Raw genomic sequence first — 26,551 nt, 5'->3', positions numbered from 1 at the left:
CTTTGTTGCTTCCTCATTCAAGCCAGTATTTGTGCTGTCTGGCACCCTGCTTCTCCTCCATTCCAGGATTTTGACCTGCATTCTCTGCCTGAAGAAATCATAGTGGAATGCAGTGAAGGCTTTTTCTCAATGTTTTATTGGGTCCTGGGCTTCTTGGGCTTTCTGACTATGGTCAGCTTCCACAATGGCTTTCCTAGCCAGGAAGTTGCCAGATAGCTTCAATGAAGCAAAATTCACCACCTTCAGCATGTTAGTGTTTTGCAGTGTTTGAATGTCTTTTGTTCCAGCTGATCTGAGCACTAAGGGAAAATACATGGTGGCCATGGAGATTTCTCAATCTTGGCCTCTAGTGCTGGGTTATTTATTTGTATCTTTTCCCCCAAATGCTACATTATAATCTTGAAGCCTTCTTTAAAGTGCAAGGATCAGCTAATAAGAAGAAAACCATAGGTTTACTTCTGTACTATTCTTGAATTATGGAGTTTCATGGTATTGGTGAAAGGGGCTAATTATTCCTCCTCCTCCTCCTCCTTCTCCTCCTCCTCCATATTTTTGGCAGAATAATTCCATAAGGTGGAAAATTTGCAAGTATACCACATAGTATACAGATACTGAGAGTACACTGTATGCTATATTGATAGTACAGTATGTTGACAATATTTCTAAGTACTGTCTAGTGGCATCATAAAGAATATTCATTAGATGAAAAGAGAATAGATGATAGATAGATAGATAGATAGATAGATAGATAGATAGATAGATAGATAGATAGATATTATGTGTCATATGGGTATAGTGGCTTGGTATGGCTGCTGTTGTGCTGACATGATTCAGCAAATGGAGAGAGAAAAAAGAAAAGCAGCTCAATTCTGGCTTTGAATGGCAGCTGTGCTCTTACAAGGGCTGATGGACTGACCTGGCTGCTAACCACGGCTGTTGTGGGGAGATGTAGATGCAGCAGTCCCATTGGTTCCGTCTTGTATACATGTGTTGGGGACTAGAGCCCTTGGGGGGATGCCCACCTCCTCAGTTGCTGTGGGACATGCTGCCTATCTGACCCAAAAGAGAGAGAGAGAGAAAAGGAGAAGAGAGAAAAAGATGGAGTGGCTGGAGGGAAAAGTTTGAGAGTGAAGTTATGCGAGTGTGCAGAGGTATTGTTGGTTCCCGGTCAGGGAGGAGGAAAGTCCACAGGTGGCTTCTCTGGAGGAAGGGAAGGGAAGTTCCAGAGAGAAAATATCTTCACCCAAGGCCCAGGATAGGAAAGAGGGAATTGGCTGTTGCTGGCAAAGCCCTTGTCTCTGGAGAAGGACTGGGCAGAAGACCCCAAGAGAGGTTCTTCCCCCAATGGAGAAGAAGATGATCTGAGTGGATCCAGGAGAAGGAGACAAGCTGCAATCAGCACACAAGCAGTAAAGCAGCACATTTCTTTCTTTTCACTCTCTCTTGATAAGCCCAGAAACAGGGGAGGGAGACAGAGGGAAGGGGGATGAAGTAAAGTAATTAGCAGGACAGCTAGAGGGGAGTAGTCTCTGGGAGAGAGACTTAGGAGTAAACCTGACACTGGGATCCTGTTGTATATACCTATGGTTAATACCTGTTGTAAATAGTTTCACTGTATACAGTAAAAAAAAAAAAGCATTAAAGCCTCCACTGTCTTGTTTCTCTGTGTCAGTTGCTGTTCTTGCAAACCAAATGCACTTTCAGTACTAAAAGAACCCAGCCTTGCCACTCTGTCCATTTGTCTTAGTATTTTGTTGATAAAATTGCTCAGATTTCCAAGGTCTTCATTCCACACAACTGAGGTATGATGTGGAGATTAGGCCATCATCTGGCCATGTTATCTGAAATTCTTTCTTGTCTGTTTATTCTGATGAAGTGAACAGAGTGTTCTCTTGGTTGTCACTAGCCACTTGTGGGCTGGATCCATGCCATTCCTGCCAATGCATCACTTCAGGAGTGGATGTTGCTGATAGACTTAAGAGGACCTCCCTAATCCATCTGTACTTGACAACTATTTCCTTTTTGTGGAAGGTTGTTAAGACTCTGGTAAGGGAAGAGTAAGGAGCACCCTACAAGAAGTAGGTCACCTGGATCCTTTCTAATCAGAGTTCTTGTGGACAATCTTTATTAGGTCTTGGACAAGGGTAGTGAACACTTCCTAGTCCTTATCAGCCTCTCAGCAGTCTTTGATACCATTGTTGGAGATTGGACACACTGTTTTAAAATAATTCCATTCCTTCCTTACTGGTTGGTCCCAATCAGGGAGAGGGAAAATGAGATCAGTCAGGTAATTGCTACCTTGTGTAGTGTAGTATTTATTTATTAGATTTGTATGGCTGCCCATCTTAAAACACAACTCTGGGCAGCCATACAAACACAGCAGCAATAAAAAAAACTGAATTATAAAAACCATAAAACCATAATACACAACCAAAATCCAGCACCTCAATCATCCCCTTGGGATAACTGAACAACCAACTCAAAACACCCTCACTCTACTCCAGTGCCTAGGTAAAAAGCCAGGTCTTGATGGCCTTCCAGAAGGCTAAAAGGGTGGATGCCTAAATTTTTACCATTTAGATGAATTTATCAGTTTGTAGTACAGTACCATAAGTATGTACATAGTATAGTACCTAATCATACATCACTATGCAGAAGATGCAGTCAGTGTCTTGTCCCAGTGTCTGGAGGCTGTGAGGGTCTGTATGAGAGAATAAGTCTAGGACTTGGGGTCATCCTGGACCCTCAGCTACTGCTGGTTGGGCAGATGGAGGTAGTGGCCAGCAGATCTTTGGCCCAGCTCTAGCTGGTGAAGCATTTGTTGGCACATCTGGAATGGGAAGATCTTGCAGTGGTGACTTATTCCTTTCTCACCACTTGCTTGGACTACTGCAATTCTTTACATGGGAGTGCCTTTGAAGACCACTCAGAAACTACAGTTGGTCCAGAATGTAGTAGGCTGGTAAATGGCAGCTTGAGTATATTATACTTCAGACTCCATAATGGCTTCCTATTGACTTCTAGATATAATTGAAAGTGTTTCTTTTGACTTATAAAGTCCTGTATGTCTCGACACCAAAATAGTTGCCAGGCTGTCTTCTCCCACCAGACTGAACCTATCCAATCTGTGCAACCCAGGAGAAGCTGCTACTAGTTTCCCATTTTTGAGAGTGAAACAGGGACTGACTCTCTTAGGTGGACTTTCTCAGTGGGTAAATCTGCAATATGGAGTTTCAGTTGTCCCACATATTGCTGACTTTCCATACGCCTTTTAAAACTGAATTATTTCAAAGAGCTTTTGGAGGCTACGATGATATTATTAAAATGTATTGTTTTGAGGATGACCATTTAGAGCCTTTACAAAATATGATGAATTTTATTCTACAGAGAGGAAAAATGCCAGACAGTTGGAAAGAGATCAATATACTGTAGCATTAATACCTAAAGAGGGATGACAATGAATATCTTCCATTGCAGTAGAATATGAGAGGAAGCGAAATGAAGAAAAGCCATTGGTCAGAGAGCCTTAGAAGCTTTGAGAAGATACAGTGATGGGAATTTCCTTTGACAGATATGTCAAGTGAATGAGAAGGGGGAAGAGATTACAAATGCACAGACCACAGATCTGTAGACCATATAGGAGAGCACAATAGCTCTATGGCTCTGATTTGGGATAGGAACCCAAACCTGACTAGAAAACAATATTACTACAAGCCCTATGTTTATCACACCTGACACAGTTATTAGCTCATATAAGTTGTGTTCAGGCCCACTAAGAAAGGGACCATTTTAGTGACTGGGCCTACCTGTTATGCAAACCATTCTGTGCAAGAGCCCACATCTTCCTGACATTCCAAATATGCCCATTTCTATCTTGCTCCTATTGTTTGTACTTGCCACTTACCTTTCAAGTTAGAGAGAGATTGGATGACTATATTTGCTTTTTCCCCTGTGTAACACAGAGTGCCTACACTATTCATTAACCTAGCAATCATATGAAAGTACTCTCAATCATCCCCATCTTGGCAAACCCTATGAGGGCTTCCTGAAGTCACTCATACAATGTAAACACTTTCTGGAAGCTTATATCAAGTATCTCTGTGCAGTTCCAAACTGGACTGAGAGACTGTTGAAGCCATCAGGCCATCTTTGAAAGTTTCTGAAGTATCTGAAGTCACTCAAGACATGATGGTATATCCAGGCTAATGATGGATGGCACTACCGATGTGTGAAATCTGAACCCCCTTTTGTTGGAATGGCAAAAATATTTCTGTTGCTTCTGCTTATACTGTGGTTGCAGCAGCATTCAGCTGAATGCAAAACACAGAGTATTATATGTATGATTATGGAGCCCATCCAGATCATGAATGAATATTTTCAGACAGGGGATCTAATCATAGGAGCAATTACAACTCAGTATAACTGCGTTTTTGAGAAACCATCTTTCAGTGAAAATGTCAAAATGAAGCCTTTATGCGAACTTGTGTATGGATTTTTTCTTTCTTTCTTAAAATTCAACTCACAAATAGACAAAACAATGTACTTGCAATGGAATATTCAGCAAGCTACTGTACATCTTCCTTGTTCTATATTATGAGCTAGATCAATGGAATTTAAGTTTGGTATCACCAAACCTCAGGTCTGCTCCTAAATCTGGTTTCAACCCAGTGTTCTTCATAATTTCTACACCTTACATTTTTCCTTTTTTTCCCCCTTTTTCTTTCTATATTCTCCTGTTAGTCGATCTTATTTTTCACCATGAGTTTCAGGTTTCACCTGCTGTTGCCGTGACTCTTATCTTCTTGAAACCATTCTGGCTTTTTTCTTTCAGTTTCTCATAACTTTATAGTCTGTATTTCTTCTTTCATCATACCCAGCATTCTCTTTAATCTATCTTATTTTTTGTCTTGCTTATGCTGAGGATTTATCTGCAAAGGAGCCAGATTGTATATATTTGTGAGCCTCCTTCTGATTTCCACTGCTTTGAAATTTAATTTAATCTAATTTAATTTAATTTAATTTAATTTAATTTAATTTAATTTAATTTAATTTAATTTAATTTAATTTAATTTAATTTAATTTATGGCTATATGCTTCCCACAAGTAATTGAGAGGCTTTAGAATTTTTAGAAATAATGAAGAAAGTACAAAGCAGTTGAATACATAACCAGTTCAGCAAGTCAATTCCCAGCACAGCAAAATAAAATAACATAAATTAAAAATAAATTATTTGATTGTATGCTATTTTATTTTGCTCTGCTGAAAATTGACTTGCTGAACTGCTTATGTATGCAACTGCTTTGTACTTGCTTCATTATATTCTGTGTCTTAAGAGCTGTCTATCCCTTTTCTGACATTCAAAGGAGTAAACAGACATTCTTGCATTGAGGATATAATGCTTAGCTAAAATTCTCAGTAGATGTTACTGAAATGAAAACAGAGGAACCTTTTGGCTTCTGAAAGTTTAACATATTTCCTATTGCAAAATGAATATGAATCTCCATGAGACAATATATGAGAATAAATTTGTTATTCTTTAAGCTATTAGAATTCAAAGCTATACTGCACTGAGGGGGAAGGAAAATCTAGTGTCACTCAGAGTATACTGAGCAGTTTATTTTAAGTGTCATATTTCTCAGGATATTCAGCAACAATCTGTGAAGCCAATGTGTAATATTTAGGGTGGGATAGAGAATATGCAAATATAACTACATACTTTACATATTGAAGAAAACTGAGAGGTCAAGTGTTAGACGAAGTAAATTATCAATTATACACAACACATACAGACACAAACACACACTGGAGAAGAAACAGATTTTCAGTTGCTTATCTATAGTCGGGATTTTAAAAGAACTTTTCAAGGATTTTGAAATTAGGTATTGCAAACCCTTATCAGAAAAATAAAAACAAAGGAGAAATTGATACGTCTAAGGTGCCTAAGGTAGTTTGGAGAGGAGGAGAGGAGAAAAGAGGAGAGGAGAGAAAAAGAAGCATTTACATTCACATTTCTATAAATAAGGAAGAACTGATCTTTCCATATCCAAACATCAACAACCTGTGGCCCTCTAGGTATTTCTGAACTTCAGATGTTAGCATTCTTTACTATTCGCCATATGGAGTGAGACTGCTAAAAGCTTTCATTCATCAATAATATAGCTTTTCCCTACACGCAGTGACATAGCAGCAAACGAAAGGTTCACAAAGTGATGACTGTATCTCTTTTTCCTAATGTAACTCTGCTTTTAGTCTGAAGCTGAAGAACTACCAGCATGTCCTGACTATGGCATTTGCAGTGAAGGAGATCAATGAGAATGCCCAAATCTTACCAAACCTCACCCTGGGCTTCCACATCTATGACAGTTATTCCAGTGCAAGGATGACTTATTACAGTACTTTGAAGCTTCTTTCTACTTGGAGAAGAACCATTCCTAATTTCAGTTGTGAGAAGGCAAAAGGACTGATGGCCCTGGTTGGGGGATTAGACTCTTCTGTCTCCTTCTATATGGCTACCATCACAGGCCTCTACAAAATGCCACAGGTAGAAACAATGACTGCTTCACAAAGTTTTTTAACATCCTATCTTTATCTTCATAGAAGACATTTTTCAGGTCAGCTGCTACAGTTGACCTTTGAGTCTACTTCAGGGCATGCGCTCTACTTCTTAGTGAAGCCAGGATAAAAAGTAAAATTCACATTTATATCATTGACATTTAAATCAAATATGTTAAATACAATAGATATGATGATGTCCTCATATGTTTAAACAATTTTCCGTTCTGTCTCAATAAACATGACTTGTTCCTAGCAAGTCTTTGAGGGCCACATGAAGCCTTGCACCCTCCAGTTGCTACTTCTTTATTGTACTCACAGATGTTACTGCCTCACTATTTTCATGGGAGAAATGTATGCCTGATATCAAAAACAGATGTCTTCTGAGTAATTTCACTGAACGGATTTAAGATCTTTGATCATTTCATCATATAATATCTTTCTGGCAGAGTGCAGAGACTGGGAAATTCATAAGAAGATCAAACAAATGGTTCCACAAATGGACATCATTTCAAATAGCTTGAAGTATCTCTGCTCGAAGATGAAAGGTTTTCAAATAGTTTGTTTTAAATGACTCATTCAGTGGAGTGGTTAATCATATTAAAATTATGCACCAAAGAAGGAAAGAAGTCATGACAAGTATTTGAGGAAATTCATGTTTGTCTTTTTTTTTTTTTTTTAAGATTGCCTATTCTGTATTTGCTCCAATAATGAATGCTAGCACAGAGCTGCCTTTCTTGTATCGGATGATGCCAAGTGATGTAGCTCAATATTCAGGAATTGTACAACTTCTTTGGCATTTCCAGTGGACATGGGTTGGGGTCATTGCAACAGATGATGATGATGGAGAAAAGTTTGTAGAGACCTTAACTCCACTGCTGTCTCAGCATGGCATCTGCACAGCCATTGTTGCACATATACCAGCCTTATCTCATTATTTAAACTACATGGGCTTATTGATGAAAACATCACCGGAATCCATTTTATTAACCTCATCTGAAGTTAATGTATTTATTCTATATGCGGACTCTAGGACTATAACATGTATTAAATGGTTGATGTATATAGATAAGCTAGTAGAAGGCAATGAAACTATATCAGTAAGTAAAATCTGGATTATGACAGCCCACTGGGATTTCTCATCAGACATATTGCATAAGTATTTTGATATGCAGTTCTTCAGTGGTGCCTTGTCTTTTGCAATTCACTCAAATGAAGTGCTGGGATTCACACATTTTCTGCAGGTTGTAGATCCTCATTCAGATAACAATGATCAGTTCATCCAGGTTTTCTGGGAACAGGCATTTGACTGTTCACTTTCTGGTAATAATGGAAAAGAATGCACTGGGCAAGAGAAGCTGAGCCATCTGCCCGGGGTTCTTTTTGAAATGAGCATGACTTCCCAGAGTCACAGAATTTACAATGCCATGTATGTCTTAGCACACGCTTTGCATCAGATCTACAAACCCAGGCCAAAAACAAGAGCTATGGTTGACAGAGGTCATCTGGCTCCTCTGAATCTGCAACCTTGGCAGGTAACGTTGTATTGGTATTTCAGTTTTGGTCTAATAGATGATACCTGGTGCATTAAGGAGTAAGGGTCATCCTCTGTCCAAATAATACCAGTCCATAAACACACTGATGGTTTATAGGTAGGGTGTGTTTTTGTTCGTTTGTTTGTTTGTTTTGCACCTCCAGCATTTCTTCCATACTTGCATGGCATATTTGTATTATATTCATTGCCCTCTTGCTTTTAACTCTGGAATAGATTGTTGAATATCTAAGTGCCTCCTGAATCAATCCCTCAATTTAGCTTTGTAAAGAATAAGCAATATAATACAGAATATTCCTTTTCCTTTAAAAAAAGCAGATTCCAAATCTGATCCCTCTGAACAGGAACATCCCTGTTATTAGATGAAGTGATGCAGCTGCTCCAGGCAACTTATATTACAAAGGCAAAGAAGGCATGCTGAAAAAAATGTTGACGAGAAATATACTTGATATTAGGTTTAGCCTATATCTGTTTAGGAGCTTACTATCTTCAGATGGCAATAGAAGATGTCAGTATCAAGATTCTATTTCTTGTCTGGTTATTTCTTGTATAGGAGATGGTAGAGATGACAGTGTTTTGTCCATCACAGATAGCAAAATGTCTTCAGCCCTGTCTCCCTTCCCAGGCAAGTAGCTTAACGCGTTGGAAGTCTGCAAATCTGTAGATTTTAAACTTGCATGAATGTATCTTAAGCAGGGATGAAAACAAGAATAATGTAGGGGAAACAGTGATTAGAGAAATGTGTCTTTGCCTCTATAGATTCACCCCTTCTTGAGGAGCACCTCTTTCAATAATAGTGCTGGGGATATTGTGTCTTTTAATGAAAATGGTGAATTAACAGCCGGATATGATATTCTAAACTGGATTATTTTCCCAAACCAATCCTTTTTAAGAGTGAGAGTAGGAAAGATGGATCCACAGGACAAAGAACTCATCATTAAAACAGATACCATCATATGGCATAGTTCATTTAATCAGGTAAGATGCAATTTGGGTTCAAAAATGTCAAGCTAGCTGAGAGATTCTTTTACAGTGACCCTTAATAATCTTGCCCTGTCTTCCTAGAAATGCCATTCAACAGCACCTCAGAATGATTTATTGTCACAATCACTATGCTTCTCAATTGTTTTACTTCACTAACTCTACAATGTCATATGAAAAGAATATTATTCCGAGAAGATAGTTTTGAAAGTGCTCTATCTATTTTGAAAGCACTCCATCCAAATCCTACCTGAAACCCCTTTCATTTGTTCATACATTATTTTCATCTGCTCATGTCCAATTTGTTTATTTTAAAATGTTTATATTGTATTTCAAGGAAGTACACATGTCTAATATTCAGGCATGACCTCAGATGACATTGGGAAAAATTGCAGTGTGCATGACATATTTCTTATAATATAGAAGAGTCATTTATATTCTTTCCGTTGTGGGCAGGTGCAACCACTTTCTATCTGCAATGAGAACTGCCATCCAGGTTACAGCAGAAGAAAGAAGGAGGGGAAGCCATTTTGTTGCTATGATTGTGTTGCGTGTGCAGACGGGAAGATTTCAGATCACATAGGTAGGATGCGATATAATACCAATAATGTACAACTTGGTCATCCCTTAAAGAGACATCTCCTTGTGCCACTGTATGTTTCTTAATGCCTATACACGCAAATGTAAATGGACAAGAGAGAAAAAGTTTGTGTGTCTCCACATGAATAATATTGAAAAAAAGAATAATTACAACTAAAAGAAGGCTGAACAAATGTACCCTCTTGAAAATCTCTATCCCATTTATCAAATATAAAATATACCTAGCAAGTATTTTAGTGTGTGAAAGTATGTGTAGACAGTTAGCTGATTATTGTGTAGGATGTACACTAGTTCAAAATTTTTAAAAAAAGAAAATCAGATGGGAGACATAATACTCACAACTTGATCCTCCCCCATAGTTCCACTTCAGCATGATCTTATATATTTCTCAGAGCATATTCAAGGCTTGGTTTATGTTTAAAAGCATAACTGTGTGAAACAGAAGAAGTAATCATCACTAAAACTCAAAACTAAATTAGTGGCATGCAAAAGTTCTTCTCTCCACTTTTTAAATTGCCAGATATTTTGTGTGTTTGTGTGTGTGTACTTCTATGCATGGGATGGAGAAGAGAGAAATAACTAATTATACTTTATGGTGTGCAAAATCAACTGTTGAAAAAGCTCTTCAAAACATTCAAAAATTGTTTACTAAAAACATTTTTTTTCAGATAAACAAGTTTATACTTGGCGATTTAAAAAAGAAAGAAAAATGCTACTTGCATGTGAGAAATGGTTTGAACTTGAGGGACATTTCCTCCCTCTCTCCCTTCCTTCCTTCTTTCCCTCCCTTTCTGCCAAAGATGAATTACAGATGAAATCACACTGAAGTTCAGTCAGTGAAATCAATACAACATAAGTTATATGTACAATAACTTACTCTGGAACTTTCAGTTACTAGTAGCATAATTATTGAATCATTTAGAGAAGAATAGAAAATAATAATAATAATAATAATAATAATAATAATAATAATAATAATAATAATAAAAACTTGTACGCTGCCTGACTCTGAATGAGCCTGGGCAGCTCACAACAATCAAACAAATTACAATCAAATCAATAAAAAATAAAGATAAAAGATAGCAAGTGTGATTAAGTGAGGGGACACACTGTCTCTTACCCAAGGCCTGGGTGAAAAGCCAGGTCTTCATGACTATTCTAGCATAGTGAGGGCCATCCAGACCTCATGGGGAATCCTGTTTCAGAGGACTGGTGCTTCTACAGAGAAGGAATGCTTCTGGGGTCCTGATGGATGGCATTGTTTAATTGAAGGAATCCAGAGTGCACCAACCCTGCAAGATTGAATTGGCCAGGCAGATGTTATAGGAAACAGGTGGTCTCTCAAATAATCAGGCCCTATGCTATGGAGGACTTCATAGGTAACAACCAGCATCTTGAGCTGAATCTGGAAGCAAATTACAACCAGTGCAGCTCACAAGGCAGAAGTGTTACATGGGCATATTGAGGTATGTCCATTACTGCTGGCACCACCACATTCTGGACCAATTGAAGCTTCCAGGTGGCCTTCAAGAGCAGTCCCGTGTACAGCACATTGCAGAGTCAAGCCACAATGTGACTGCCTGAAGGGTCCTCCAAACTAGGAAAGAACCCAACTGACATACCAGAGGGAGTTGTGCAAAGGCCTTCCTGGCCGCAGCTGATATCTGCTCATCCAGGAAGACCCCAAGATTGCTTACCAATCTTGAAAAGGAAAGGTCAAAGATGGAATAACCCCAGATCTAGATGGCTTAAAAAACTGCAGCCACTTGATCTTGGTAAGATTGAGTCAGAAATGAATTTCACAAATAGTTTTTCTAATCTCTTGTGAGAAATTCTGGCTCATATCCAGTTCAGATATGCCCGCACAATATATTTCAGCCATGTGAAGTTTTAGGATAATTAAAAAAACAAAATTGGTCAAAGTTGTCTATTTAAGCACATATTTCACAGCAAGAGTTAGGGCAAAATGAATCCTCCTTGAGATATTAACACAGCACACATCCTATCTTTCAGACACAGATGATTGTTTCCAATGCCCAGAAGACTGCTACCCAAACAAAAACCATGATCAGTGCCTTCCCAAGAGAATTAACTTCCTTTCTTTCACTGAACCTTTGGGGATCATATTAATCTTCTTGGCTCTGACTTTATCTCTGATCACAATTTGGGTGCTTTGGATATTCACAACACATCGGAACACTCCCATTGTCAAAGCCAACAATCGGGATCTAACCTACTATCTGCTTACTTCCCTCCTGCTGTGCTTCCACTCCTCCTTCCTCTTCATTGGCAAGCCTCAGAACCTGACCTGCTATTTGCGACAAACCACTTTTTCCATCATTTTTTCAGTAGCTGTTTCTTGCATACTGGCCAAAACTGTCACTGTGGTTCTGGCTTTCATGGCCACCAAGCCAGGATCCAGATTGAGGAAATGGGTAGGAAAAAGACTGGCCAACTTTATCCTTCTTGGCTGCTCCCTGATTCAAGCTGGGATTTGTGCTGTATGGCTATGGATATTTCCTCCTTTCCTAGATTTTGACTTTCATGCTCTGGCTGAAGAAATTGTGGTGGAATGCAAGGAAGGATCAGATACCATGTTTTATTGTGTTCTGGGCTACTTGGGTTTTCTAGCCATTGTTAGCTTCATTGTGGCATTTCTTGCTAAGAAACTGCCTGACATTTTCAATGAAGCCAAATTTATCACCTTCAGCATGTTGGTATTTTGCAGTGTGTGGTTCTCTTTTATTCCATCTTACTTGAGCACCAAGGGAAAATACATGGTGGCTGTGGAGATCTTCTCCATCTTGGCTTCTAGTGCTGGATTACTGGGCTGTATTTTTTTCCCTAAATGCTACATAATTCTATTTCAGCCTATGTTAAACAGCAAAGACCAGGTCATTAGAAGGAAATAGTATTCATGTATTAATTCATTTTTACTGTTTCATTATTTAACAATAATATTTCATTCAAAATTCTGCATAAAGGTATCATTCACCTTTTGTTTTCATTATATTCATTATGTTTCTCATCCTTTTCTTCCTATTAATTGAATTAAATAATTGAAAGAATTTCTGTTGCAGTATAATTTTTGGTTCAATCACAGTTAATTTCTCTTGAATGAAGATATTTGGATACAATTGTATTGGGGTAGACAACATAGTGAAATCAAGAACAGGCAAGGAAAAACTGTGGCTCTGCTAGAACTCTAACTAGCAGTTGGGGATCTTCAGCATTATGTTTCAACAAAACAGAATGGCATAGGGCTGACAAAGAACTGTTAATTTGTTCAGAGAAACATCATAACATATAAAAGCTTTATTATTATTATTATTATTATTATTATTATTTCAAGGTTTTTCTTCATTTTTTACAGAATGGATGCAGAAAGGAAAAAAAGAAACAATAGAAGAAAAATAAAACCAAACAAGAAAGACAAAAATAGACTTAAAACTAACATATATTTTTAAAACTCTCAGCTTTCAAACAAAAAGTTAAAACTTACCCATATCAGAAAATACTGTTTTTCTTCCCATTACACTAATAAAGAGCCAGCCCATAAGCATGGAATGAATACATATAATCAATCCAATTTTTTAAATCCAGGGTTGTGCTGTTTTTCTATTGTAAAGAATAATCATTTTTTTCTATGCTCCAAGTCTGATAAATGCATAATTCTTCATATTGTATATTGATACATTCTACATTTTTATATATAATTCAAAATCATGTTTACATCTTTAAACCATTTTACATTTCCTAAAACCATGTTAACAAACCTGAATATTAAAATCAAGTAGGACAAGAGTGGGGAAAACCCATATCATTCATATCTATATATCTATATATCTATATCTACAATATATCTATATACATACACAGTATGTCTATCTCCCATTATTTTACACTTCATGCACAATGAAATTGACAACCAACTTCTTTAAATGTTACAAAAGTTATTTATAAATCCCATTTTAAAATTATGTTCCGACTTATGTTAAAGAGCAAAGCCAGCTAATTAGAAGAAAACATTATTCATTTATGCTAGCTACATCAAAGAAACCCAGAGTGTGCCGCCTGAGCCCCAAACCCACAGCAGCTTCAGTTTAAAAGACTGATATTTGAAAAGTTTCATCTATACAATAGTTCTTTTATTTAGCGACCATCTAGCTGAGGGGATAAAGTCTTTTCTTGGAAATACTAAGACTTTTGTCGCTGAGTGATTTCAAAGCGTTCCATATTGCAGTAGGCTGATAATGCTGAAGGAGACATGTATAGCCTGATTTTTGATATGAAGAAAATAGCTGCATCATCTGCATATAAAGGGATAGCTATGGGGAGACTGGCAAGAGAGGGAGTATTAAAGTCTGTGTTGGCAAAAATCTCAATGTCATTAATATAAATCTCAAATGTCATTAATGTAAAGGTTGAGCAGCAAAAGGGAAGGTATGCATCCTTGCTAGGCCCCTTTACAGGTAGAAATAAACCCTGTTAGGCCACCCTACTATTACCCTTGGCCTGTATGATAGTGCCTTGGTGTAACTATATGATCAATTTAAGGAGACAGTGATCAATTGTTGAAGCTGCTGATTTTCTCCAGTTTCTCTCAGGTTATAGAATCAAATGCTACCATAAGATCTATGAAGGTGATGTTTGGGAAATTATATTTTGGGAACTTATATTTTTCTGCTAATGGTGCAGAATTATCCACTAGTCTATTATCCACAGGTCTAGATATTTGTTGTTGGATATCCAGACTTGAATCCAGCTTGCTCAGGCCCTAAGATATTCCCAGAATGCAGCCATTCCAAAAGTTTATGATATAAAAACCATAAAAAAAATTACTAACTACTAAAATGAGACTAACTGGGTGGTAATTGTTGGGGTCTACAGGGTCACATCTATCTCCTTTTTATATAGAGGCAATATAATGGAAGTAAGTCTGCAAGTAAGTTAATCTGTCTCTAATGGGTAAAGGGAATGACCTTGAGGAACAGGAAGAGCATTCTTTATGTGCATATAGAATTTCTTATAGCAGGGAGAAGTGGGGCTAACGCCAATGCTCACTAGGTAGGATTTAACTTTAAACATTTGGGTGGAATTAAAACTTTGCCAGGAGCTTTATTAGTTTTTTGTTGGACAATTAACTTTTAAATTTTAGAAGGAGATATTTATTATGGATAAAGATAAGCTGAATTGCTTTCAATGAAAAGGATTCTGAAAGAGTAGAGATGTCAGCTTGCCTTCCCAAATATACTGACTTGGGCTGCTTGAAAGGGCAAGAATAAAGCCTATCTCTCTGCCCACAGACACACAAATTGCTGTGGGGAAAAAAAACACCTTTTGTCGCTTTACAAGAGAAAACAATAGAGCACGTGTGCATGGGCATTTGTGAATTTGTGGCTGTCCTGATCCCAGTGACATGTCTTCCCAACATACGTAGCTCCCTAGTTGAAAAGGCTTGCCTTTTGGCTTGGCCATGTCAGTGAATGTTGGGGAGAGGAAATTCTAATATGTATCGTAGAGAGAAAAGGTATATCCTATATATTCTATATATGGAGGAAAGAAGAGCTTCCTGGATCTGATTTATAGCCTATGATGTCCAGTATCTTATTCCTCAGCAAGATTATCTACATGCCTCCTCTCCCTGTTGCTCTCTAGTGCTCAAATGGCTAGGTTTAGTCAACTTTAAGTCACAAATCCTAGGTACTGTATATTCTTCTCCTTCAAGTAAGTAAGGGTTGGACTGCTGCAGTCTGTATTCAGAAATGCCTATGAGTCTTATGACCTGATGCAAAAGAAAATGTATCTTGGCAGTCCTATACTAAAGACTAGAATATTTCTCTAAAATAATAACTGACACATGTCAATTCAGCTACATAAGCTGCATTGGCTGCCAGTTGGCTTCCAGTTACAATTCAAGGTAGTTTTTACCTTTAAAGCCCTTCATGACATAGGATCTGGGTACTGACTTTCTCCCCTTCTTTCTGCCCACCCAGTATGTTCAGGCAGAGTCAGTGCATTCCAGGTCCCTTCAATTAAATGTTGTCACTTTAACAGCACCTAGGAAGTGTGCCTTCTCTGTCATGGCCCCCACTCTCTGGAACAGCTTCCCTGCCAGTGATACAGTTGGCACCCTCTTTCCTGGGGTTCCAAAAAGCCCTTAAAATCTGACTTTGATTCCAATCCTGGTGTTACTATGTTAGGGAGGAGTTTGACATTCTTGGTTTTAATTGTTGTTTTTAGTTTGGGCTATTTTGTTTCATTTTGTCTATGTTTTTAATTGTTTTAATTATTACCTCATATACTCATGAATAAGCTGAGAAATTTGGGTGCCCAAATACACACAAAAAATTGGGTTTGGCTTATCCACAGAGGGCTTATCCACAAATATATATGGTAGATTTTTTCCCTCAGCTATTTTAAAGTACCCATATATCCCACATATACTCACATACAAGCCCATCTGTGGATAAGATGATACATGGATTTTTATCCAAAATACCATGAAAAATCGATAATCCATGGATTACCCACAGATAAGCTAATTTTGAAAATAAAACATACAAAAATTTGAGGGTCAGCTTGTCCACTGGTGGCAGATTTTTTGTGATATTTTGGTTAAAAATTCAAGGGTCAACTTGTACGTCTACAGAACTATACATCTACGTTTTAGACATAAAGTTTATTATTTGTATTATATTTGTTATTTTATATTTTGTAAACTTTTTTTTTCATTTAACTTAATACTAGAAGAATAACTATTCACAGAACTTAAGAGCTTTAAATCTTATGTTATGTAATGGGTAGAGGGAATGACCTTGAGGAACAGGAGGAAGAGCCATTACCAAGGAAATGGTCAGATAAAAGAAACCTGAGTCTGGGATAGAACTATAACCTGAGAAAGCATCTCAGACAGGGCCCTACCTAATTCTCATGAAGATAAAGGGAGGTGGGGGAAGCACATTCAGACTTACAAGGCTGCATTGCTATAAGCTTATAATAAATGCAGTATTAGTCTTGAAGGGCTGACACGTTATTATTTCAACACTATTAAAGTTTATTGCTGCTGAAATATCTGTAATTTTTACATCTATGTAATTTCTTATCATTTTATGGTGGCCAGTGACAGAAATAAGATTTTTACATTTTTTTCCTGAAGTTAGAATAGCACCAGTTAACTTTCATTACACTAGCTGGACATATGGCAATTAGAATTAATTGTAATATCTTAGCTTTGCTTGCCATTTGAAAGAATTATTCCTCTGAGGATTAACAGTAGGCCAAAGAAAAAGTTTAAAGAAATACAGATTACTAATGCCTCTATAAAAGTCAGTCCACTGTTTTGGAATGCTAACAAAGAAGATGATAGATTTCATTATATTGCTATTAATGAATTGTCTATTTTAGACCCAAGAAGTCACAGCTGTTCTTATGTTGTCACATAGTGCTCCAAGTATCTAATTCCTCAGCCAAGAACAGCTGAATTCTATGACCAATAAAAATTACTCAAGAGCATGGAAATGTAGACCCAGGTGCACTTTGCATAATCGAGTTCCTAGTTCCAGACTAAAAGGCCCAGAGGGGTGACAATGTGGTCATCACTACCTTCATTGACACATGCTCTAATGTTCAACTTTTAAAAAAAGAATGAGAAATGAATGTGCTATACAGCAAACCACCGATCTTCAGTATAACCTATATTTTCAACAGTGTCTTTGGGTTCACAGAGGCAATCTTAGAAAATTGAAGGTTAAGGACCCCTGATCTAGTTTGCTTACTACTTCTCCCCCTTTTTGAAAAATGTTCCCACTAGAACTTTCATTGTGGTATGATGGTGAGCAGTTTATTTTAACTATGCTTTTGGGAAAACAGTATTCAAGTGCATACCACTTGCAACAAATGCAATCCAGTCTAGCTTGTCATAGGTGCTTCTAATCCTATATGACTACTCCTACAAAGAGGAAATAATCTTCCATTCAAGATCCCATTGTTGTGCTTGAAAGGTTAACTTTTTTGTCTGGAATATATTAGGCAAAGAAATTATGAAATAATACATATGAAATATTTATTTCATTATGGACCCACTGGAAGGTTCTGGGGATCCCCAGACCACACTTTCAGAACCACTGATCCAGACTAAAATACAATGAAATATCTTCATATAGGAAGAACAATAAGGAGTGAGTGATATAAAGTGGAGTGTATCACTGGAGTGATATAAAGATGCTAAATGAATTATGCACTACATCAAAACACAAAAAGAAAGTTACTTTTCTTTCCTTATTAAATGTTCCTTCTTGTTCATCTCAGGCCTCAATAAAATGATACAGCATTTGGGGGAAAATATGCATCCCAATAAGCCAGCGCTGGAGGATAAGATAGAGAAGATCTCCACAGCTACCATGTACTTTCCTTTGGTACTCAGGTAGGTTGGAACAAATGACAGCCAAACACTGCAAAAGACTAACATGCTGAAAGTGATAAACTTGGCCTCATTGAAACTATTGGGCAACTTCCTGGCTTGGAAAGCCATATGAAAGCTGACACTAGCCAGGAAACCCATGTAACCCAGGACACAGTAAAACATGATCACTGAGCCCTCGTTGCATTCCAGTATGATCTCCTCCTTCCGTGAGTGCAGGGCTGTATCTGGGAAAGGAGGAGAGGTACTCAGCCACACGATGCAAATTCCCACCTGCATGAAGGAACCCAAAAGGACAATAGAATTGGCCAGTCCTTTCCCCACCCATTTCCTCATTCCAGAGCCTGGCTTGGTTGCCAGGAATGCTAGAATCACAGTCATGGTTTTGGCCAATACAGACGAAAGGGCCACTGAGAAGATGATGCCAAAAGTCGTTTGCTGGAGAAGGCAGGTCATCTTCTGAGGCCTTCCGATAAAGAGGAAGGAGCAGAGGAAGCAGAGAAGAAGGGAGAGGAGGAGGATGCAAGTGAGGCTCCAGTTATTGGCTCGGACTATAGGAGTCTCTCGATGCATCCAAAAGATTCCAAGCACAAAGGCTGTAATCAAAGAGAAAACAATAGCCAATATCATGAAGAGGATTCCCAAAGGTTCTTCATAGGAGAGATAGGTCAATCCTTTGGGAATACATTGATTGTGGATCTGGTTGGGATACTGATCTTCTGGACATTTCATGCAGGCATCCATATCTGGAAAAAGAAAAAAGAAGCTCTTTATCAAAATTTCTATCAATATATAGAGCAATAATCAATTTTGATAACTATTTAGTGAAGATAGGATAGGAATTCTCCTTTATTACAGTAAAAAATTACAGCAGTATCATAATTTAAATTCAAACTTGACATGATTCATTGTACACAGAGGTTGTTGACTGAGAAAAAGAAGCAAAGGAAAATCTCTAATTAGCTCAACACACTTCTACTTTTTCTCAAAGTAGTACCACCCACAATGAGAAGTTTATCATTTTTTCACCGTGCTCTGGGGAAAAAGTAAGGGTAACCCTAGGACCAACATAATACTAAATCAGAACAACAGTGCCATTCATATTAGTGTTTTCTGTCATATTTGTTTGTTTTTAAAATGAGGTGGTTATTAATAGACACTTTATGTACCAACCCAGTTTCAACTACCAACATTTACAGCTTCAGAGACATTTGGGTTTTTAAAAATAAATACTATAAATACTTTGTACACGCAGATCAATCTGATATGCAAATTTAAGGGATGGATGGAACAAGAAATTGGAGAACCCTGTTTTGTCTAAGCAATGGAAATCAATCTTAACAACTGTATTAAAAGATTTAATGGGTCATAGACTGTTTTTATTGGATACAACTGTATTTCTGTTGAACAATAAAGACTACATTCTCATGCTATTGGAGATGTAAAGAGAGTAATCCTTCACTGAAAGGCATGTTTTTGTCATATCCTATTCATTAATTCAACCTTGAGATAGAATATAATATTTTCAGTTGCATGTATTTTTGGGGGCTACATACCCATTACATGAAAACTGATAGCTGAACATTGGAAATAGATTTCCCATGCTTTCCTTTTTGCCTAGAGACTAGTCCTTCAACATTGGAAGGATAAATATATGGCCCAGATTACTCAGTGAATTGAAAATCTGATGTTATCTTGGCTTATGAAGGAATTCCTTTAAAATGTGTTTATGTACTGCTGATTACAGTATAATATGTCATCATAAACAACTTTAGTTTAAAATTTTATTTACATATATACATGCATGAGAAGCAGATAGATAGATGAGAGAGAGAGAGAGAGATTTTCTTTTTTTTCTTTTTTCATTTCTGTTTTGTTTTCTTTTGTTTTTGCTGTCATACCTATTTTATCAGAGATCTGCCCTTCTGGACATGGAGCACAATCGTAGCAGCAAAATTTCTCTCCCTCCTTCTTCTTTCTGCTGTATCCTGGATAGCAGTGGTCATTGCACACAGAGAGAGGCAGCACCTAAACAGAAACATAGAAACAGGGAATAAAACCCCTGCATCAAACAAGGAACCTACAACTGGGATGAAGAAGCAGAAGAAAATAAAAATGAGGAAAACTGAGGGAATGGGAGGGAATTAAGATTGGCTTGTTTGGAGGTTCTAGCAGAGGACCATATATGGTATACCCTTGACCAATGATAGGTACACTCCTTCTATATGGGATGGTCATCCTCTTCCACTGAGCATGCAGTTTCAGGAGTGACCCACATGGAGCAGTGAGGTGGGAGGTGACACCTGCCTAGCCAGCAGGCTCAGCCAAATCAACCCTGCTGATCAATGAGGTGACAGATATCACAGCCAGATCATCCTCATATCAGAGATGTACAACATTTCTCAGAGACAGGCTGAGTAATGTTATAAAACTAATCCTGGATAGATTTCCCATGCTCCTCAAGACAGACCATTTGGAGATTCTTGAAATGCTTACTATCTGTACAATTAAGAATGACAGAAAGTCATGCTTTTATAAGATCTGACTAGTATTTGAATTACTCCTAATGGGTTCTTTATGTAATGTTGTTTCTGAAGATGAGCAAATGCAAACTTGGCTGTCCAGGTTCTGGTGGGGTCAGAATGATTTATTACATACCGTGAATGTGGCACTAACTACATGGGAAACCCTTATGTCCCACGTACTATTGGAAGTGATAGTCTTAAAACCTGCCATGGACAGGTTCTTATTAATGCTCAATTGCATATATAGAGAATGTTATACCTCATCACCTGAAAGGCTCCAGAAAGGCCAAAACACTTTCTTCAATTACTGCCATGTATTTGACAATTGCTTCAAAGGATACTTTATCTTTGTCTTTAGTTGAGAATCTGCAGCTTCTTCTCACCTGATTAAAGCTTCTGTGCCATACAATTTGATTGTCATTAAGGGTTAATTCTCTGCCTGGTGGAGCCTGAGGTTCCAATGTTCCCACCTTGACTCGAGTAAAGGAATTATTGGGGAAAGTAATCCAGTTTATAACATCAAAACCCGTAATTAATTCTCTGTTTTCATCAAAACTGATAGTGTCTCCCATACTGTTGTTGAATATGATGCTTTTCAACAAAGAATGAAACTATATTTTTAAAAAGTGAAAGAAAGTAACAGCAAGGTTTTGAAATCACAGCAACTACATAAAATTATTTCAAACTGGATTACCTTGCTTTGAAAAATGCAAATGAGGATTTAGGATATCATACATGATAGATATTTTAAAGTCACAGCCTCTCTCTCTCACCACATACACACTGGATTCATGAACAAGCATTATCCTTAGATATTTAGAGTGCAGGTTTCACTCAGCCACTCATTAACACATTAGCCCCTTTTCTCAAAATACGGAATGTTGGTATCACCTTCAAGAAAGAGATATATCCTATACGAATTATAATAAGTGTTGTGACAAGTATCTGTTGCAAGAATTTTCAGGAACATGAGAGAAATTGACTCACAAAGAATGGTCTTACTGGGCAACCTGCAGTTTGTGGGCTGTCTAGTATTTGAACACATTCCACAGTGGGCACCCAGATAGTTCTGCCAAAATTCCATGACAACATGACCAATCCTCATTGGCATGGAAGGGTCGTCTACAGTTGCTAAACCAACCTGAACCTTAGAAGACATGGTTTTACTTTTTCTGCATTCTGAACCTTCAAAATATCCCACAAATAAGGCTTAATATATTACTCCTTCCCACTTCCAGAACATCACCACATCATCAGCCATATTCTCTATGGTTCTTGGAAGCCAAAACAAATTAATATCTAAAACTACAGCTCTTAAGAAAACCAACAGTGGCCATCTCTGGTAAAGACTGTGGACCCAATGAATTCTGTAGAATAGAAGACCACTTCTTCCTATACCAAAGAAATGTTTTTAAATTGGTAGTAATATTCTTTTCCCAACTAGGGAAGTGATATCCCTACAACTGACATTACAGTGCTATGTAACATCATTCCCAGTAGCATTATAGGGGATCAGGGAAACATGATGGCCCAATTAAACACACAAGGTTTCTGTATTAGAAATACAATAAAATACCTGCCACGGTTTTAAATTATGAAATATCAATTGCTCTGTTCCCATTAAACGTATATGTCTGGATCTGGACTTGAGTAAGACATGCAAAGAATATGCCATGATATAGACTGCATTATAGACATTGTAACTGTGGCCATTCATGTCCATTTCAAAAAAAGTACTAGGCAGACTCTCTAACTTCTCATCCCCAGTGCACAATAATTTGTTATCTTCATTTACACTGGACAAGTGTAATGGGCAGTCAAATGCCTGCTCCCAAAAATTCTGAATAAAATTGTCTTCTTTTGACCAGGATGGCCTTACAGTGTGAACAAATTCTTGGAATCCAGGTGGTTCTTTGGAGCGAATTGTGAATGAAAGAGCACCATGGAAACTCTGTATGTCCCAAAGTCTCTGAATGGACAGTGATTCAAAATTCCAATGGGTTGTAACAATCCACACTTTGCACAAAGGTGGCAATGAAGTAAAAGATGCTAGAAGGATTATCACTCTCAGATTTTGCAGAGATGGAGGTGCTCCATAGATTAAGTACACTTTGACTTTATGTTCCATAAAGAGTTGTTCATATCTTAACTCCACTGAAATCAAGTGTATATATTCATCTACATACGTCCGCTTTGGTGTTCTAAGTATGAAAGCATAACAAATGTTGTTTTGGGAAAGCAACGGTACAATTTTTTGCAAAAACATATCCCCATAGTCATCATCCACAGCCAAGAGCCCAATCCATGTCCATCCAAAATGCTGAAGTAATTGGATAACCCCAGTATATTGATGGACTTCATTTGGGACCATCTGGTACAAGAATGGAAATATATTTTTGTCACCGTGTACGGGTGTAAATGTTCCATAGGCAAGCTAAAGGGCAATATATAGGGAATAAGAAGAAGCATTAAGTGAGAATATTAAATGGGATCCATCTTCATCATAGCTAAGGGAGAATGTAGGCACTCAAGTGTTGCTGGAGATTATGCATTGAGCTCAAATGCCTGCAATATTGTATCAGCTACAAGGCTTGCCTGTGTGTTTCTGAGCCCATTTTAACAATTGAATATAACACAAGATCAAAAGTCAGGCACTTATGATCTGCAAAACAGCATTATGGTTTTACTATCTGAAGGGGGTCAAGCAGCACGTAGAAGAGACAGCATATTTTCTGTACTGGCCCAACTTGTTTGGAACTCAGTGCCAACTGCTGTTTGCCAATCTTCAATATTTAGGTGAAACTGAAAAGAATCCTCAGTTTTAAAATATTAATCGTCCCTAGAGTTTATTCATATTTATATTAATTGATGTATGGTTCAGTGTTCCCCTAGATTCTCTGCTGTGAAAGTCCTAACTCTGAAAAATAACCTAAAGGCACTTTTAAGAATGGGAGGATTTAAAGAAATTTGAGGTTTCTAGGGAGCCATCTCAAGGGCCTACCTGTGGAATCTTGTAGTTGGCAAGCACAGTGGCCATGATGGATGAAGCTTCTGTCAAACGTCCTCCAATGGCAGCAATAAACTTTTTCTTCAAACCACAGGTAAAGTTGGGAACAAACCTCTGGTGTGTACAAAGTAGGCTCAACATTGCCTTATAGGTTATCCTTGCAGTGAAGTAGTTGTTCACAATGTGGAAACCCAATGTGATGTTTGGTAATAGCTCAGGATTCCTGTTGATCTCTTTGACAGCAAACACCAAAGAAAGGATTTGCTGATACAACTTTGGTGCAGAACTGTAATCAAAACTATCAACTTAATCAAATAACATAAAAAGTACCTTTTTTATACTATCCTTTCTTAGATCTAGGGTACCCAAGGCTATAAAACAGTAGGCCATGAAATTCAAAGGAGACCATATGACCAGCCCTACCATTCCCTGAGAGGCAGCCACCTCAGACTGCAGATGCTGAAAGCCAGAAACAAGGGGTGAATGTCCTCCACCCTTCAAACAGCATAACCTCTACAAAAGGGTTCCCATCTCTTGTCCCATTGCTAGTGTTTCAGAAAAGTCTCATTGCCCCTTCATATATGGATTGAGGGCAATATGTTAAGAAACATGAAGTTTTCTACTCAGTAGCCATACTTAAAGGAGAGAACAAACTAATTAACAGAAAATTCCCAATGACACTGTGGTTATGAAAATTTTCAAAGACTTATCACTTTATAATCCTGTCACTTAACTTTTTTCCCCCAATTCTTTTGCACTCAGTGGTCTGAAGAGAAGTAAAATAGAATTCCTTACACCACTTCATTGATCAATGTCCGAGAGGGCTCTTCTGTGAAGGAAGGGCTGTTGTGAAAGAAGAAGGCTTGAGTGGCAATTGCCCCGATGATAACATTTCCTGGCTGAGCAAATTGATGGGGTATAGGAAGTGGGTCATCACGTATGGTACAATTGATGGCGTGGGTCTTGCGTATAACACAGAATAGCAACACAAGGAGCAACATTGCTATCACCCCCATCCTGTTATTGACAATTCTCATCCGGAGAAAGACAGATGTTCTTATACAGAAAAATACCGTCTCCACAACATGAAACTCCGTGGCATCAGTTTTCATTATCTTTACATATATGGCCTCCAGGACTGTTGCCACAGTACTGGGATGTTTTCTCCAAACAGACTCCATTTTTTTGACTTTAACTTTCAGTCTGTTTGCATACATATGTGGTTTGTCTGTGCTTTCAGCTTCTTTCAATTTTTTTAATGTGCTTTCAATGAATGCCATTAAAAAAAAATAAACCGGATTTATATTGGAGTAGCTAGTTTGAGTTCCTCACTTCTTTGTTTGGAAGAGAAAAGTGGGATGCTTTTTTCTCATTGTCATTACATTAAATTAAATTAATAGAACTCTGCCCTGATGACCATGTCTTACAGGTAATAAAGCTTCCATTTGTACACTTTCTTTTCCGGGATCTCTCCACACAGTAAAGACAAATTCCCTTATCTAAAAGTGATCTAAGCAAACAGAACACACAGAAAGAGAATTTCTCAGTGTGTGTCTTACAAAGTACATCTTCCCACTTATCAGAAGTAGAATGAGAAATATGAGAGGGGGAAAAGGAAATTAAAAATTAAAAAAAAATTACAGAAACTATCAGAGAATGAGCTAGAGATGAGACAGCCTGGAATATCATATGACGATCAGAACAGAAAGGCTTCAAATGACAGTTCTCTATACACTGTTCAACAATAATATTTTAAAGGTAGGTAGAAGCTGACTTTCTGAGGTGATTGGTGATTAGGCTCAGTTTAATATCATCAGTAATGCTAAAGAAGGAACCTGTAATTTTGACAATGATTGCAAAAATAATCAAGTCCTCTGCAACTCTCAATATTTTGCACATCTCTCCTGAGAAAAAGGTAGAAGTGGGTATTTAATGACTGTGATTTATTTTGACTTTTGACACCATGAAAGTGTCATAAGCCATTTTTTCATCAAATTTCCTGACAAATATACAAGTCAGCATTCAGACACAATAAAAAGATAATAGTGATTAAAATTGAAAGGTATACTATAGTGAGCATTATTTAAGGGGTCATAGTCCTGACAATGAGGCTTAAAGATTCTTTTCCTTGGCTCTAAATTTACTTGGTTATCCAAAATTGTTACCATTGCCTTTAATTCAAGTTCAACTCCTGGTGACTAAATGGATGTCCTCCTGGAGCCTTACCCAGATGTTTGAGATTGCCTACCTCCAGGATTGCTTTTTATTTCCCAATCTACCCTACAGTCCTAGGATTCCATGGTGCTCTCCCATCCAAGGACTAACAAAGTCCAACTCTGCTTAGCTTCCAAGCCCAGGCAAAATCAGTCAAGACAATGGAGTCTTCATTGCTCAAAAGTGAGCAGAGCTAAGCCATGGCCGGAGATGTTGTGTAAGTGGGAGAGTGCATATAAGACCTTCACATCAAGCAGCAGCTCTCTTGGCCCCATAGCTCCATACTCAGTGGCCTACACAATGAACTTCAATCAGTAGGAAAACCAGCATTTTATGGACAACTTGGAACTCCTGGGTACCTCAGCAAGAAGAATTTATTAAAAGATAAATTGCAAATGTAATGAACTGGGACTGAAATGGGAAATTAAAAGACTTTATTAATTTAAAGACTTACAAGAAGGTAATACTCTTTAAAAGGAGAACAGTGACAAATACATTTAGGAAACTTTGTACACTTATAATTTTGTGTTGGAGGAAAAAAAAGTGAAGAATGAAGTAACATGTATGATGCTCTGCAAACTTGTTACATCATTATTAAAATAGGAAATCTCACAATCCAAGGTGATACCCCAAGGTGGCCTTAATTTTGATAGCCCAAACAACATTTTCAAGTATAAAGAGTTAATAGTTAATGGGGG

General features: G+C 37.7%; 2 protein-coding genes across 2 annotated transcripts; one reads left to right on the top strand and one right to left on the bottom strand.

Annotated features, from left to right (window-relative positions):
* The first annotated feature begins 4,345 nt into the window (after window positions 1-4,345).
* LOC134496685 (vomeronasal type-2 receptor 26-like) lies at window positions 4,346-12,597 on the top strand. Its single transcript, XM_063302396.1, has 6 exons — window positions 4,346-4,485; window positions 6,250-6,541; window positions 7,236-8,087; window positions 8,864-9,082; window positions 9,542-9,668; window positions 11,699-12,597. Exons 1-6 carry the CDS (start codon window positions 4,346-4,348, stop codon window positions 12,595-12,597), a joined length of 2,529 nt encoding a protein of 842 aa, XP_063158466.1.
* Window positions 12,598-17,951: 5,354 nt separating this feature from the next.
* On the bottom strand, window positions 17,952-24,820 carry LOC134496684 (vomeronasal type-2 receptor 26-like). Its single transcript, XM_063302395.1, has 6 exons — window positions 24,435-24,820; window positions 23,634-23,925; window positions 22,209-23,066; window positions 21,016-21,243; window positions 20,009-20,135; window positions 17,952-18,853 (listed from the first exon to the last, which is right to left on the bottom strand). Exons 1-6 carry the CDS (start codon window positions 24,818-24,820, stop codon window positions 17,952-17,954), a joined length of 2,793 nt encoding a protein of 930 aa, XP_063158465.1.
* Between the last annotated feature and the right edge of the window lie 1,731 nt (window positions 24,821-26,551).

Source organism: Candoia aspera, chromosome 4 (genome assembly GCF_035149785.1).
Source record: "Candoia aspera isolate rCanAsp1 chromosome 4, rCanAsp1.hap2, whole genome shotgun sequence".
NCBI lineage: Eukaryota > Metazoa > Chordata > Lepidosauria > Squamata > Boidae > Candoia > Candoia aspera.
The sequence above is the reverse complement of the archived record's forward strand: the minus strand, read 5'-3'. Positions and strand labels throughout refer to the sequence as shown.

Bases quoted from the DNA above. Each gene is read 5' to 3' on its own strand.
- LOC134496685 (XM_063302396.1), top strand. From the start codon at position 4,346: ATGGAGCCCATCCAGATCATGAATGAATATTTTCAGACAGGGGATCTA. The intron at 6,542-7,235 runs GTAGAAACAATG...TTTTTTTTTAAG, and splicing joins GCCTCTACAAAATGCCACAG to ATTGCCTATTCTGTATTTGC. The intron at 9,669-11,698 runs GTAGGATGCGAT...CCTATCTTTCAG, and splicing joins GAAGATTTCAGATCACATAG to ACACAGATGATTGTTTCCAA.
- LOC134496684 (XM_063302395.1), bottom strand. From the start codon at position 24,820: ATGGAGTCTGTTTGGAGAAAACATCCCAGTACTGTGGCAACAGTCCTG. The intron at 23,926-24,434 runs GTAAGGAATTCT...TTTTGATTACAG, and splicing joins ACATTGATCAATGAAGTGGT to TTCTGCACCAAAGTTGTATC. The intron at 23,067-23,633 runs GTAGGCCCTTGA...ATTGCCCTTTAG, and splicing joins CCAACTACAAGATTCCACAG to CTTGCCTATGGAACATTTAC.